Below are 10,064 nucleotides of genomic sequence, written 5' to 3' on the forward strand. Positions count from 1 at the left end.
TGGTGTACAAGTTGCATAAAGCCTTGTACAAGCTGAAACAAGCTCCAAGGGCTTGGAATCTGAAGATTGATTCATTTTTCAAGCAACTGGGATTCAAAAAATGTGAAATGGAGTATGGTGTGTATGTGCAGTATACCTCTTAAGGCAATGTGATTCTAGTGTGTCTTTATGTGGATGACATACTTTTGACATAAATTTGTACTTTTGAGAAGGTACTGATGAATGCTTTTGATATGACTGACCTTGAAAATATGGTAGATTTTCTAGGGATGAAGATTTTACACTCTGAGAAGGGTATCATTGTGAACCAATTGAAGTATGAACTTAAGTTGCTGAAGAGATTTGAGTTGATGAATTGTAAGTCAACATCCACGCCTGTTGAGACAAATCATAAGCTAGACTTTAATTTTGATGGTGAGGAGACGCATAAAGCAATTGGTTGGTTGTCTGTGATATTTGCGTAACATCAAACCTGACATATGTTATATAGTTGGAATGGTGAATAGGTTTATGAGTAAATCAAAATGGTCATGTTACCATGTTGCAGTCAGGATTCTGAGGTATGTAAAAAGAACTTTGTGGCATGGAATTTTGTTTTCATTTGGAGTGTCAGATGATGCTGAGTTGATATGTTATTCAGACTCTAACTGGTGTAGTGATAAAGTGGATAGAAGAAGTACTATAGGGTACATGTTCATGTATCTGGGAGGTCTCATTCTTGGTGGTACAAGAAAAAACCAGTGATTGCATTGTCAACCTGTGAAGCTTAATACATAGTTGGTGTTTTGTCAACTTGTTAGGCTATTTGACTAATGAATTTGCTGAAGGAACTGAAGTTCAAAATGAGCAAACCAGTCAGATTGATGATTGACAACAAATCTGCTATAAATCTTATTAAAAATCCAAGGTTACACGGAAGGCCAATTCCTATTTGATAGTGATTGTTCATGTCAGTAATCAAAAACAACTTGTAGATGTGTTGACCAAGACACTTAAAACTAAACACTTCATCATTTTGAGAGATGAAATTGAAGTTGTGGATTTTAACTTAAATTTAAATTAAGGGATTGTGTTGAATGTAATTCAACATAGACTAGTTTCATTTGCATTTAATTTGAATTTAATTTGAATTTGGGTTTCATTTAAGTCTTTGTATAAAACTCATACGAAAGCCAATTTGTAATATAATCTTTCACATTTCCAAATTGAATGAAAGTTTATTAAATAATTTCATTTCTCTCTCATTTTTTTCATCTTCTTCCATTCTTAACATTATAAATAAAAGTTCATTTTTGAATACCAACCTCTATGTCAATGTCTAACACATACACTAATACTTGTAATTATATTTTATATATTCAATTTAATTTTTTAGGAGGGTATATGATTCATAATCTCAAACACAAACTGAGTTAATTTGAACTAAATCTTTTATCTTTAATCTTTATTTCTATTATCTTATCAATCTAATATAAAAAAAAAGTTGCTCCTCTTTTAGTTCATACGGATTGCAATAAATTTCCCGTGCATCTAGCTAGGCACATATTAAAAAGTGACGAAATAGAACGAACGGTTCAAACTTAAGTCAGCTACACCGCCACAGTATCCAACACCATAAATCTCCTCCAGCATTTCCTTATTTTTCATAATAGAGTCATGGATTGAATCACTATCACATTTTTAAAAGTTTAGTTAACAATTGTACATTAACCAGATTTAAAGTTACTTAACCGATAGAAGAATCAAAGAAACCAATAACAAAAATTCATCAAATTGATTAGTACATTGAAAATTCAAATCATCAATTAAATCACAGCAAAGCAAAAACCATTGTTAATGCTAAAGCTCTAGTGCTATTACAAAATATACATCAACATTTGAGATTCCAATTACATGAAACCCTAAATTAAAAAGCAATCCCTAATTTTCTAACCGCCAAAACCGTAGAGAGTCCTTCCCTGTCTCTTGAGAGCGTAAACAACATCCATCGCAGTAACAGTCTTACGGCGAGCATGCTCTGTGTAGGTCACAGCATCGCGAATCACGTTCTCAAGAAAGATCTTGAGAACACCGCGAGTTTCTTCATAAATTAGACCGCTGATACGTTTCACGCCACCGCGTCTTGCGAGACGACGAATTGCAGGCTTCGTTATTCCCTGAATGTTATCTCTGAGAACTTTACGGTGTCGTTTGGCTCCTCCCTTTCCAAGACCCTTTCCTCCTTTGCCTCTTCCTGACATGGCGATGAATTTTTGTGATTGAACTTTCGATGCAACTGAATATGCAAGCAACTGATTTTGGGTTTGTTGACCGAGAACTCTTAGTTTATATAGGATACAGCTATGTAACTGTAACCGTTAGATTGTTACCTATCCGAGTGAGCAGGGAACTTAACATGTTGAGCGTTGGATTTAAATATGCTTCATTTTGATTGGTTGAAATATTCAAGGGGGATTGTTGGGTTTTAAATTTTGGAATATGGTGGAAAATATAAGCAATACTACTATTTTAAGCTCGTGAGGAGGCCTCCAACTATATTTTATTTTTTTTAACAATAGTACTGTTTTTAAATCCTTACTCAAACGTGTCAAAAGAAAAAAAAACACCTTACTCAAACAAAAATATAAAAATTAATCTATCACTTGCTATTAAGTTAGTTTAATTTCTTTTTTTATTTGCCTTATTACATAAATATTCTCTCATGTTAGATTAGCTAGTTAATTATTTCAAATATATCTATGTTTTTTTTTTGTCATTCTTATAATTAAATTTAATATTTTTGGTATATTTGATAATTAATATATTTAAAAAGTCAAAATTATTTATAATAATGATTGGAGAGTGTATTGATGTGGCAAATAAAAAATTGTGTAAACATTCTAACGTGTTTTTAAAGGTTAAATAGAAATATATCAAAAGGGCAATTTGCTTTTTCATTTTATTTTGATGATTTAAAAATATTCATAAAAATAATGTTGGGTTATTTTAATATATACTTCCTCTAACTATAATAAATAATGTCTTGCTTGTGACAAGGAGTGCATAAGAGTTTTGGATATTGATAGGTAAAAAAAAAGAAATTCATCTATCTTAATTGATCAAGTTGGTATCTTAATTGATCAAGTTGGTATATATAGACATGAAAGTTTTATGAAGAGGTCGTTTATATTGCATACAAGTTTGGTCACACAACTCCTGTCTTGACTCCCTAATGGAGTGAATGGGATGAGTCATCTTTTTTATGTAGGAGGTGCAGTTAACTGACATGACTTTGTATATTTTTGTTATTGACTCAAAGAATTTCATTATGTGTATTCAAAATGTGACTTGACATATTACTCATACGAGATACAACATGGTGGGAGATAGGGCGAGCATGTCCACGTGATTTCACCTCGTATTGCTTATGAGTTTAAGAGTCGATGGATTAAGGACTTTGTCCTTTAATGGGCTTAGTTTATGATATCATGGTTGGGCTCAACTTATGGCATTACATTCCATAGTTCTTTAAGCAAAAGGCATGTAATTGCAAAGTGGTTAAGTAAAAATATTTCACTTGGGGTTTCCACTTATAGAACCTCTCACACATAAAGAGGACGAAGACTATATAAGTCAAAATAACTTTAGAGTAATGCTAGTAAATAGAAACCAAGATGCAGAGGAAATGGTCAAAAATGTTCAACAAAACAACCTTATAAGGAAAAATAATTTGGCCTACATGGTCGAAAATATATTGGCCAAGAAAAGCCTCAATATAGGCCTACACATGCCAAATTTTGTGTCTCTATTATCCGAGTATGTACTGCAAACCGAACTCCCTATGGATTGAAAAATCCTCAAATTCACCAAGTTTGTAGGTGATACCAATTAATCGACTATCGAACATATCGTTCGATACCAAACTGTGACGGACGATATAGCGAACAACAAGAATTTCAAGATGAAATACTTTTCAAATTTTCTGACTAAAATGCCTCCACGTGGTTCACTACACTCTCTCCTCATTCTATATATAACTGGAGTCAGTTAGGGAGTCAATTTTGCTCAAAACAGTAGCACAAGCAGAGTCAAACTACATCATGGTCGCTACAAATTACCTAATAACACTTGTAATGAGATTGAAACAATATTAGTCAAATTTTGATGGGAGACTAAGAATAAACAAAAAAATATTCACCGAATATCTTGGAAGCGCCTACGAAAAATCAAACAAAAAGATGGCATGGATTTTACATAATTTGAAGAATTCAACAAGGAGATTCTTAGAAAAGAGTGTGTGGGGCTTATGCAAGAGAATGATTCACTTTTATAAAGAGTTTTCAAAAGCAAGTATTATCCAGGAACACATTTTAAGAAGCCATTACGAGATAACCAAATTATACTTGAAAAAATATTCTTAGACTTTGTTAGGGGGAAGGAGGGGAAGATTTCTAGAATGATTGAGTGAAAAAATAGAAAAATTTAAGTGGAGATGGTTTTAGAGGATTTACTTTTATTCTTAAACCAAAATCCCCTTATTGTCGAAGAACTAAAAAATTATATTGGTTGAGTTAGGATGGTTTTAAAAGGCTTAAATAATTATAGATCCAAACACTAAACAATGAGATAGACTTCCAGCTTATCCATCTCTCATAGATTTCCAGAAGACATGATTATTTTGTATTGAAAAAAGGATGGCGAAAAATCAATCTAAGCTACTCATCAGCTCTTGAAGAACATAAACTACCAGAAATCCCAAGATCCTCAAACTCTCACATCACCTAGTTAGAATTAGAAAAGAAATATGAAAAGCCATTCTTCTAAAAACACTCTCCTGACTTGAGCTTAATTGTTGAAAATTGGTGTCCAAGATGGAAAGGATTATGTGTTTAAAGAAATATGAAAAGCCATTCTTCTAAAAACACTCTCCTTTGACAACCTGTTCCTACAATGTGATTTTGCTAAAATTGATTGGTTTTCAACCCTTTAGGGAACCAATGGTTCCATATGAGCTTAACGCAAAGAAAAACTAGGAGACCAAATATCTGAATTACAATGCCTAAATTATATACAGCTACAAAGGATTGTGTGTTTAATGATAAACAGCATAACCCCATTGATTTTAGTGACATATAATCTGATGAGCAGAGTAAAAATGTAGAAATGAGCCTGACTTGCTAATACTTGTAATATCATTGTAAAGATGGTTGCTTTTTCGGATGATTATATAGGTTATGGGTTGGTTGCTATTTGATCAAACCAACTCAAAAGTGCTATCAGCCTACCGGAAACAAAAGATAGGTATATGCCCTACTTTTGCTGGACTGTTTGGTTCATACACGGATAACAAATGACAAATACACAACATTTGGCTATATTCAGTTGAACTTCATTACAGCATACAAACTGTATTCAATCTAAAAAGTATGCATCCAATTAGGCTATATAATTCCAAATATGCACCAAACAACTAACAAGTACTCACAACATAGCAATGAATCAGTCAAAGATTGAAATTTCAAATCGTGAATTAATATATCAAAGTAATGTGAAAACAAACATTGATGCTAAACATCGAGTACAATTACACAATATTTATCGACATTGATGTTCGAACTACAAGAAACCCTAATTGATAAAGTCATCCCCAATTTTCTAACCGCCGAATCCGTAGAGAGTCCTTCCCTGTCTCTTGAGAGCGTAAACAACATCCATCGCAGTAACTGTCTTACGGCGAGCATGCTCGGTGTAGGTCACAGCATCGCGAATCACGTTCTCAAGAAAGATCTTGAGAACACCGCGAGTTTCTTCATAAATTAGACCGCTGATTCGTTTCACGCCACCGCGTCTTGCGAGACGACGAATAGCAGGCTTTGTTATTCCCTGAATGTTATCTCTGAGAACCTTACGGTGTCGTTTGGCTCCTCCCTTTCCAAGACCCTTTCCTCCTTTGCCTCTTCCTGACATGGCTGTGATTTCTTGAGCTTTTTCTCACTCTTTGCGTTGAACTGTGATGCTTTTCTGTTAAGAGAAATGAGAATTTGAAAAATATATAGGATACGAGTACGCAATTTTGAGCGTTGGATTCGTAACGATCCGTGTGAGTGGAAAACTTAAAAGATGGAGCGTTGGATTTAAAGTGCTTGATTTTGATTGGTCGAAATATTGTAGTGCGGATTGATGAGGTTTGAATTTTGGAGTTTAAGCTTGAAAGTGATTTTTGGTGGGAGAAAACACAATATTTTTAGCCAACAATTTCTCGATTTTGAATGAAAGTGTTCCCACTCGAGAAAGCAATTGGATATGATTCACTTAGTGTTTGATTTTTAAAAACAATTATACATTTATAGTTGTACAAATAATGGACATGTAAATTTAATATTTTGCATATTCATATTCAAAAATTAAAACAGTTTCTATTTTATTAAAACCACCCAAAAAAAATTATATAAAAATATTTCTTTTAATATATCTTGTTCAGCACTTGTCTTAAACACATCAAAAGGAGAGAGATTTATTATAAACTTTAATCAAATAATTTAAATTTATTTGAATATTCAGACGCATCTTAAACACTCCATCCTTTTTAAATCAAGCGGTCACTCTATTTTTTTTCAAATTTGGTAAGGAGATGCATCTACGAAAATTTTTGTGGTGTATTTCGAAGATGCATCTTCAAAAAAACCACTGAATGCATTTTAAGTTATTTTAACAACATTATTTCGAATATGTATCTTTGAAATCTTACTTGCATGCATCTTGGGCAAAAATATTGTCCTAAATTTGTATTTTTTTGAATCAAAAGTCATTTTAATCCGACTAACAGTGTCATAATTTGATTCAAACATTAATAAACACGAACATCATAGAACAAGGTAGTGCATTAATTAAAAATATATCTCATAATATTACAAACATTATTCTCAAAGTATGGAAAATAAAACTAAAACATCCCAAAATAAATTTTAAAAAGCATAACATACTACGTATGCCTAATCCTAACCCATTGGATCCTCATCTGCCGCTGGTAACCCAAGGTATTTTGTGACGCAAAAATGGCATGTATGAGGACAACCACTTTATCGCCACCTCTCTCAAACCGCCCAGACTATATGCCCCAATACATAATCTGCATAATATTTTGACAGGTAGACAACACATCAATGACACGGTCATCACTGGCCTACTCATTCTCTATGATCTCCTCATGAGCAGGCCTAAGTGGATGTTCAGGAGCGTCTGGTGTCATAACATGGTGTGACACATTATGGAATCAAGTCATGTAATCGTCCACATAAGACCATCACATCATGGCTAGCATACTTTGATACTCATCTAGTACTAGATGACTCTTGTAATCCGCTAGTATGTCATCGAGATGTTTGTGAACGATGGTGTTAGGAGCAGACTCGAATGGGGATCTCTGAATGATTTCCACATGTCTAAACTGACGCATGCATCGCTCTGACAAATATATGCAAATCATATTCCTTCCACATGTTAGTCATCCATTAGTTCAACTCCCAAATAAATGACCATTATCTTTAGGGATTCATCGTTTTTTATCCTGGAATGATCAAGTAACTTCCCCCTAATGGGAATATGCAGAAGGCAAGCGACGTCATTTAGTGCAATCATCATCTCGCCAATGAAGAAGTGGAAATATGACATTTCTTTATGACATCTCTTAACAAAAGCCTCGTGCATGCCATGGCTAATGGTCTTGTACTTGGAGCAACATAGGTCGACAAGACCGAAGTATCAGATGACACTTTAGAATCAATCATCCTCATGTTGATAAAGTTGCAAAATCTTTTTGTTGTGGTTAACAGACTTTAAACATCTGCGCTTTTGTTAAAGAAAATATAACAAAATCAATCGTCAGGAATTTGTTTAAAACATATTAATAACAATTGTTAACAAATATACCTCTCTGACTCTGAAGCTAACGGAAATATACCCGAACGCATCACACGCTCGAACATACAACAAAGTCGCCATTGGACTTTATTTATTCCCGGAGGAAAGGGAAAACATCGATAAGGGTTAGTGAGAACCTACAGAGATGGGAAAAGAAATTCTCTAGGTTTTATCATCTGACTTCTCATCAGAAGAAGAGTAGACCAAGAACTTCTCATTCTGAAGAATTGATTCTGGGAGATAAAGATACACTAGTCAGAACTAGATCTTCATTTAAACCTTCTGAAGAAAATCTTCTAGGTTTGGTATATCTGATATAGCCCACATATATTGATGAATTTCTTATGCATAATGAATGGATTTTGGTTATGCAAATTAAACCAATTCACCAGAAATGATGTTTGGGATCTTGTTCAGAAGCTAAAGGGTTTCCAGGTCATTAGAACTGAATGGGTTTTCAGAAATAAGCTCAATGAGAAGGGAAAAGTTGTCAGAAACAAGGCTCGACTGGTAGTACAGGGTTATAGTCAGTAATAAGGTATAGATTATACATAAACCTTTGCTCTTGTTGCAAGGTTATAGTCTATTCGTTTTTTAATTTCGTTTACAGTCAATCATAACATCATTCTTTATCAAATAGATGTTAAGAATGCATTCTTAAATGGATACATTTATGAAGAAGTGTACGTGAACTAACCCCCTGGTTTTGAAAGTTTTCAAAACCCATATTTTGTTTTTAAACTGAAAAAGTCGTTATATGGTTTGAAACAAGCTCCTAGAGGTTTATATGATATACTAAGTAACTTCCTTTTAGAAAATGATTTTACCATAGGGAAAATGGACACGGATTTCTTTTGCAAAACCTTTAAGAATGATATTCTGGTTGTGCAAATTTATGTTAATGATATTATTTTTGGTTCTGCTAATGCTTCGTTGTGCAAGGATTTTGCTAAGCCAATGTAGGTAAAATTTGAAATGAGCCTGATGGGGGAACTCAAGTTCTTTATAAGAATCCTGATTGATCAATGTTTAAAAGGAACGTACATTCATCAGAGCAAGTATACAAGAGAACTTCTGAAGAAGTTTAACTTGTTAGAATGTAAGCAAGCAAAGACTCCAATGCATCCTACAGGCATTTTAGAGAAAGAATAGGTAAATAGTTAGGTAAATCAGAAGTTATTCAGAGGTATGATAGGATTTCTCCTTAACTAATAACTTCTAGACCTAATATTTTATTCAATGCTTGCTTATGTGCTCGCTTCCAATCAGATACTAGGGAAACTCACTTAACTGTTCTTAAGAGAATCTTTGGGTATCTGAAAAGTACTACTAAACTTGGTTTGTTTTATAGAAAATCAAGTGAATACTAATTAATAGGCTATTGTGATGCTGACTATGCTGGAGACAGAATAAAAAGGAAAAGTACTTCTGGAAGTTGTTAATTTTTGGGAGACAATCTGATATCATGGTCCAGTAAGAGACAATCAACAATTGCGCTTTCAATAACCAAAGTTGAGTATATTGCAGCTTCTGGATGCAACACTCAGATACTCCGGATAAAAAGTCAACTGGAAGATTATCAAATATTTTAGAGTAATATTCCTATTCTATGTGATAATACTTATGCTATTTGTTTGTCTTTGAATCTTATCTTGCATTCTAGGGCTAAGCATATTGAAATTAGACATCACTTTTTACGTGACTATGTTCATAAGGGTATTTTTCATTTAAAATTTGTTGATACAAACCATCAATAGGATGATATCTTTACAAAACCCCTTGCTGAAGATAAATTCGTTTTCATTCTGAAAAACTTATTTATGGACTTTTGTCCATAATGAAAAGATGAATTTTAGAATGTTAAGTCTTCAGAACTCTATATTAGGTTCTGAGAATTTTATTGTTGATTCTGAGACATGAGCTTTTTGAAGTAAGAAAGTTTCATGAATTAGAAAGGTTTTGATCAGAAGCAATCTTATTGATTTGCCTTCTTGATTTTAAACAAATGTTGCATTAAATGATTGTCTTGTCGTTTGAGATCATGTGGTTCTTAATGGTGACAGTTGTCCTATTTTATGAGCATGCATGATAATGGCGTGAAACTTTGGGTTTCTAAATCTTGGGATTACGTTAAATCGTTTACATTTCAGTATGAAGGTGTATTC

The 10,064-nt window shown here is 33.4% G+C and overlaps 2 protein-coding genes across 2 annotated transcripts; both read right to left on the reverse strand.

The window, feature by feature from the left end:
- Positions 1-1,764: 1,764 nt before the first annotated feature.
- On the reverse strand, positions 1,765-2,307 carry LOC127138564 (histone H4). The gene has a single exon (XM_051065036.1). It carries the CDS (start codon positions 2,238-2,240, stop codon positions 1,929-1,931), a length of 312 nt encoding a protein of 103 aa, XP_050920993.1. The 5' UTR covers positions 2,241-2,307; the 3' UTR covers positions 1,765-1,928.
- A 3,182-nt stretch (positions 2,308-5,489) lies between these two features.
- LOC127138567 (histone H4) lies at positions 5,490-6,014 on the reverse strand. The gene has a single exon (XM_051065038.1). It carries the CDS (start codon positions 5,944-5,946, stop codon positions 5,635-5,637), a length of 312 nt encoding a protein of 103 aa, XP_050920995.1. The 5' UTR covers positions 5,947-6,014; the 3' UTR covers positions 5,490-5,634.
- Between the last annotated feature and the right edge of the window lie 4,050 nt (positions 6,015-10,064).

Source organism: Lathyrus oleraceus, chromosome 4, assembly GCF_024323335.1.
Source record: "Lathyrus oleraceus cultivar Zhongwan6 chromosome 4, CAAS_Psat_ZW6_1.0, whole genome shotgun sequence".
Taxonomy (NCBI): Eukaryota; Viridiplantae; Streptophyta; class Magnoliopsida; order Fabales; family Fabaceae; genus Lathyrus; species Lathyrus oleraceus.

Excerpts from the sequence above, each read along its gene's own strand:
- LOC127138564 (XM_051065036.1), bottom strand. The coding sequence starts at position 2,240 with ATGTCAGGAAGAGGCAAAGGAGGAAAGGGTCTTGGAAAGGGAGGAGCC.
- LOC127138567 (XM_051065038.1), bottom strand. The coding sequence starts at position 5,946 with ATGTCAGGAAGAGGCAAAGGAGGAAAGGGTCTTGGAAAGGGAGGAGCC.